This window comes from Rhea americana, unplaced genomic scaffold (genome assembly GCF_003343005.1).
Source record: "Rhea americana isolate MKP2758 unplaced genomic scaffold, rheAme1 scaffold_2, whole genome shotgun sequence".
Taxonomy (NCBI): Eukaryota; Metazoa; Chordata; class Aves; order Rheiformes; family Rheidae; genus Rhea; species Rhea americana.
Window position 1 is genome coordinate 13,523,273 of NW_028186149.1, and position 6,480 is coordinate 13,529,752.

Consider the following 6,480-nt stretch of genomic DNA (forward strand, 5'->3'; position numbering starts at 1 on the left):
TAAACCAGCTGATTTATTTTACAGCTAATAGATTGGAATGCTTTACTGGCCAAGAAAGTGAAACCTCCTTTTGTACCCACCATTAGAGGAAGAGAAGATGTTAGTAATTTTGATGATGAATTTACCTCTGAAGCACCTATCCTCACTCCACCCCGGGAACCAAGGATACTTTCAGAAGAAGAGCAGGAAATGTTCAGAGATTTTGATTACATTGCTGATTGGTGTTAACTTCTAGACACTGTGAAATCCTAGCTGACTGGCTCACAAGAATGCCTCTCAGAAGAACACCAACCCTTCAATTGCTCTCTGTGCCACCTGTAGCTTCTGTTTTTAAATCACATGAAGATCATTTTAAGTACTGTTTTAACACTCTTGTGAAGAGTGGCCTCTTTGTATATTTTTATCTGAGCACTGGAAAGGAGTTCTATGGAGTTCTTAAGCTGAGTTGGTGAATCCAGGCCATATAAAGCTCCTGCACCTGGGCACACTTGGATGTGTACTGTTTCTCTTACTCTTTTACAGCAGATAACTTACTTTTTAAAAAAAAAAAAAAAAATACCTGCCTTAAGTGGGAAAAGCAGACTTTGGGTTAGGTAACCATTTAACTGTATTCAGCCACATTAAAATAGAAGTTTGGGACACTGGTGACACTGACACAGAACATGGTTCTAGCTGGAGAAGGCAAATGATGTCCAATAAAATATTTACCTTGTGCAGTCTATAAAACTACACTTCTCTATGTATAACTTCATCTTATGTTCTTAAAATAATGGTAAATAAGAACAGATGCCTTGTTTTGTAAATTTTCTTTGGTATTTATTAGGAAAAATGTTAAATGCCTTGCTTTTGAGATAACGTTTTAAGTGCTTCCATTTGAAAAAAAAAAAAAAAAAAAAAAAAAATCTAGGAAGTCTACCAAAGCTGGTTGCCAAACAGTTTTGCCTTCAAGCATTTTAAGCATGGCTAAAGAAATCCTGGTTGAGATGAAGAATGTAACAAAGATATCTGCTCAGTCTTAACCACAAGAAACAGAATATGAATTCCCCAAGCCCAGCCACCTCTATATTCCTGAACTTCATGCCTTTTCTACTCAGTGTGGTCAGATAAGTTAACCATTCTGTATTTAACCACCTCGATCATCGTGTATCTGCTGTACAATATCATATCATTTTTAGAAAACATAAGGATTTTCAATGTATACATGCTGTGAACATGTATATTTGGAAGTTGTAATGTATTCTTACGTCCAAGCAAGTAATTTAATTATACCACTTCATTAATTTTGCACAGTGGTCATGGGAACAACACAGAACTCTGAGAGAAACAATATCTGTACACATTTTAGGCCACTGAATTCCAGAACTTAGATTGGCAGTTACTGAGGGTATAAAAGCAATACGTTGTAACAGAATGTATAAATATTTTTGATAAAACAGTGTATATTTTATAAACCTCTTAACACTAAGAGCTGTACCTCAAAAGTTGAAAAATAATTTAGACCAGACACTGTGTGTGCTTGTAAACCAAGACCTATTTTTGGTACCTGGTGTTCTGTGGGCAAGCACTAGTTCTTGGAAAATCTCCAGTGTTTTCCTTAGCTCTAACAACATTCAGAGTTGATTGATTGTGTATTTGATCTCACAGGTTCATCCTAGGCAAGAGTTTCTGTTCATAGGCTAAGATGGTGAGAGTCAGCACTGAAAAATGAATTAAAAACTTATCATGTAAAGAAGAAACAAATAATTTAAACTGAGCGAGCAACGCTAAGGTGTTCATTTAAAATCATGATGTTGGACAGACCTCCGGGGTCAAGCAGGGAGGATGCCTAGGGAAAAGATGGGTTAATAGTTTTAAATAACTGTCCGTGAGCAGGCARGACATCTTTACCAGAACTCTCTCAATCATGTTTGGCTATGTGAGTGAATGCTTCAGCACCACTTGTTTCAAGATACCAGTTAGTAAAAAATTATGTTCCTGTTCCTAGAGGAAACTAAGTACTTTTGAGGTACAGTCAGCTTACCCTTTCTGGTTCCCAAATATATATATGAGCATCTAACAGGGTGCCTCTTAGCATTTATGAAAACACCCTGAGAAATACCTTTTTGTAATTACATCTTGTACAGATTTTTTTTTTTAATCTAAGTAAATCACTAAAAAAAATTAGAGGGCAGGGTATGTTCACCCAGTTAAGCTGAAATAAAGCACTAATTTTATCTCTGTAGTTTTTAAAATATTTTTAGGCAGATTTAAGATTTTACAATCTAGATTGTAAATATATTTTGCTATACTTTGTGGCTGCTCAAGCACTTTGTAAGGAAATTAGGATATTTTAGAATGGTACACTATGCATTAAAATGAAATGTGCCTTTAACAATGTCATTCTAAGTGTTTTGCAGTCATTAATATCACAAATTAAAGTTTTAAATAGAGTAATTTGTAAATTGTGTCCCACACATGATTTTGCTGTGTCAAAGTGATTTGTCACATTTTCTCCACAGGTAACTTCAAAAAAGAATTTGCAATCAAAAGCGGACTGACTGACTGACTTACAGAGAAATCAATCTTTTAGGGGTAGTTCAGTGTATTCCCATTCTTTTTTTTTCAGTCTAAATAAATAATTAACACTGACCATACCTTCTCTTGAGGGTTGAAAGTAATCTTCTCTTGTCTGGGTGAGCAGGCCTTCTGAGAGGAGCAGAACAAGGCTGAGAGTCTGAACGTGCGGCCAGCCCCCATCAGGATTCTTCTTTGCTGGCTCCTGTCAAGGCAGGGGGCGGCAGCAGCCCCTCCCCCCCCCCGGGGTCCTTCTCCAGTATAGTCTTTTTCACCCCTTACACAGGAAGGATCTGTAAACAAACCAAAACCCACACAGAAACCACAACTAGCTTGTTCTTTAAGCAGAGAATGACGCTTTCTTTTCTGAGTGCCTTTAAGAAAATAAACCTTTACCCACAAGTCTTAAAACAAACTAATATTTCATAGGAGGCCCTTGCCTAGAGATCCCTAGCTTTAACACTTMACAAAAAAACAATTCAGAAAATGGCTACATCCAAATGAAGATCCAGGCGTGTCTTAAATACCTAGTCTAAACTGCAAATAAACTGACAAACACAGAAAGCACCCTAGCACGCAGCACCCTTTCCTTCCCTGCCGGTGCTGAGTGCAAGCCTTCAGCCTCCTGCCTCCTGGCCCCGTTTCCCTCCCCCCTTTCCCTGTAGCTGCAGACGATCGCCTCGCTCAGGCTSCAGACCTGCTGGCTCTGCAGTCTTTGCTACAACTTAGTGCGCACAACACAGCAGGAAGCTGCGGAGCTTCCAGGCTGCAGGCCAGCAGCTGGAGCCCTCGCCTCATCAGTGGAAGAGGCTCCCAAGGGCTGGCTGTCGATGGGTCATGTCTCCTCCCATTAGCAGTACACCACCAAGCTCAGAAGTGCACATCTTCCTTTGGAAACTGCCAGAAATGCCCTCATTGCTCCACCTATATCATGGTAGAGTGGCTTGTCCTTCCATCCGCTCCCCACCAACCTATCCCTTTTACTTGATGATTGATAAGTTTATTTCAAAAACCAAGACAGCATCTTCAGTAGTCAAGTTACTTCCATTAGCTGGTCATGGTTCGAGCATGTACAAAGCTGTTCCACATTACTAGCCAAACAACATTCAAATGATGATGCTATTCAAGGATTTCTGGTTGGTGTCTATTTTACATCAGCACTCAGAACACGTATCAGACAACCAAGAACTCTCTACATTTGCTGTGCTGAGAAGGCAACATTACTTTGCCTTTTTTTAGCTATGTTACTACTCCTAGCTACTTAACTACTTTGAATTTAGTGGAAGATTATCTCACCTGGCCCTTCCCTGAACAGCAAAAAGGAAGAGACAACAGCACCTGACCCCTCGTCTCCATTTATTAAATAAGTAAGTCACCACTTACTTACTTACAGCCAACTGGCTCCTTGCTACACCTCAGCTGGAGACAATCACTGAGGTACCAGGACAGGTAACCTCCAAACTGCACAGCAACAAGGCTCAAGTCTGCAAGTAGACATTTGCACAGAGCAACACCTGCAAGTACCAGAGTTTTAAAAAGTATTGTGTGTCTACCACCACTCCAGCTTGCAGCACCAGTCAGGATCCCTTTCAAAGGCAAGAAGGCAGGCAGCTAAGACATACCGTAGCTTCCTACAGGTATGTGCGTAAAGTTCAAGCTCAACAAGAACAGATACACTTATCCCTAATGGTTTTTGAGGGGATTTAGGATCCCAAACATCACTTTCAGAGGAAACCCTCTGCTTTTACAAGGAGCTATGACTGTCAGACCAAAACTGCCTTTAATTGGTTAGAGRTATCAGATTTGAAATTATTAATAATGGTCACTGCTGTAGCAAAATTGTTCTTAACTTCTGTTGGCATTGCATCATTTCTCCTTACTTTCTGCAACCTTCATGTGCTGCCAAGTAAAAGCATCCTCTCCCCTCCACCAGCAGCTGCAACACTAGCATGCTCATCCCTTCACAGAGCATGGGGGCACTTCCCATGGAGCTGTGCAGAGGGTCCCTTCGCAACTGCAGCAGCCAGAGGAGTGCACCTCCAAGAAGCCCTGGGCTCCTCTGCAGTGCAAGAACCTTCTCCCTCGCTCCCCGCATCCCTGGGGACGGCTGCCCTACTGCAAACAGCTACGCACACATGCTGCTGTGCAGCATTCCAGCCAGGTACGCGTAGAGCTCAGAGCTCATTTCTGAATGAGACACTTCTACAAGAGAAGACACACTTCTTAGTTTCAATAAAGCAACTTACTAAACATGTTCATAACAGACCAAAAAAAAAAAAAAAAAAAAAAAAAAAAAAAAAAAAAAAAAAAAAAAAAACAGACCAAAAAAAAAAAAACAAAAAAAAACAAAAAAAAAAAAACAAGTTGTATCATTTTTTTCCCCCTAAAATGCTTTACATTACCTGGTCTACTTGGGCAAGGAATACACAGCCCCTCTGAGAATATTCCTAGCTCTGCCTCTCTGGGCTGTGCAGTTAATGCTTCTCCACCAAGGGAGGGACAGGAACTGCTTGCAGAATTGCAGGAAGAGGCAAGGTCAAGCAAAGCTCCACACAGCAGGATGGTGCGTCCCTGCCCCTATCTGCTGCACTCCAGAACTTTGTAAAACTCTTTTCAAGTTTCAACCTGGACAGCTTCTGCTGCATGTAGCGATTTCAAACTGCAAACACCACTCAGATGTCAAGTGCTGATCCATAAGGCCTGAAAACATTTAAAACAAAAGCACTATCATAAATGTAAGTTTCCAGYCATTTCTAACCAGCATGTAGTTTTAATGTGCTGATCTGTGCTAAAAAGTAATCTACTGTATGAGGACTTTCACCTTTGTATTTCCCAACTGCAACAGCACATTAGAGGTAGGATACTTCCTTTCTGTTCAAAACCTCATGCCTACACCCAGAAGGGAACTGCTCAAAACAAGACAGGAAAAATCCCAGTTAAGAGAAATTGTTGTAGTATATTAAAAAATAGGGAAATGCATTACATTAGAATATAATACCTCTAAATTATCAGGAACGTAACCTCTAACTTCTACGCCAGAATTATTTTTCAGGACTGCGATCGACAGCTTCAGTGGTGTAATAGAACTGTACAGCCTCTGTGTTTTGGTTAAAGAAAAAACGAACATTGAGCTGCCACATTTCAGTAGTCTTCACTGGCAGAAAAGGATTAAAACCAAAGCAGCCAGAACCTGGTCAAAGCTATTGACAACTAGTACTGATAGCACTGGACACACAGCCTTCTCTCTGCCTGGCTTAGGACCAGATGCACCGCAAGCTGACCCCTCAGCTGTTCAGTTTGGTAACTAAAATGAATCTTGCACCTGTGATGCAAAATTAGGTCAGGAACCAGAAGACTCCTGGTTAAGGACACTTGTTGCTCTGCGCACAAAGGGACACTGTCAGAAGGCGTCTAGTTTTCAAAGCTATTAGTTTGGGGAGGGCTGAACAACTTCTGGCTTTCACTCCTCAGCACCCGGTGCACCATATCAAAACATGCAAGCGCTCACTTGCAACACAACAGTGTCAAGAGCTCAGCCGCTGGCCAACTAGGCTGCACAGTGCAATGACAAGTCAGAACATTTCACAGCAATATTTGGGCATATTTTTGTCTTCCTTCGTACAGTACCAAGCATCACAAAGCTGTCAGGAATTCAATTAAAGTGACTGTCCTTGTGTTTAGCTGCTTTGTCATTGCAGCAAATTCACAGAAGCAAWGCACAGAGACATCAATGAAAATCAAGGATACTGTGCCAAAGATGTGACTAATCTTTTTGTAACAAGTTCAAAAATCTTCAGGAGCAGTTGTGCAAATACTCAAACTGCTTTCCATCAACTGTTTGCATTCTAGGTTAAGTCTTCCATACTATAAATTGCAGCTAATACAAATATTAAAGGACACTAGAGATTAAAAGTTGCCAGGAAAGCG

At 40.7% G+C, this 6,480-nt stretch overlaps 1 protein-coding gene across 2 annotated transcripts in view; it reads left to right on the top strand.

Annotated features, from left to right (window-relative positions):
* Positions 1 to 731, top strand: part of PKN2 (protein kinase N2) — a 30,961-nt gene extending 30,230 nt beyond the window's left edge. For both annotated transcript variants that reach the window (XM_085303518.1, XM_085303519.1), the window contains exon 21: positions 25 to 731. In XM_085303518.1, coding sequence (XP_085159644.1) covers positions 25 to 228 — 204 coding nt within the window. In that variant the 3' untranslated portion in view covers positions 229 to 731. The remainder of the gene's footprint in view (positions 1 to 24) is intronic.
* The last annotated feature ends 5,749 nt before the right edge of the window (positions 732 to 6,480 follow it).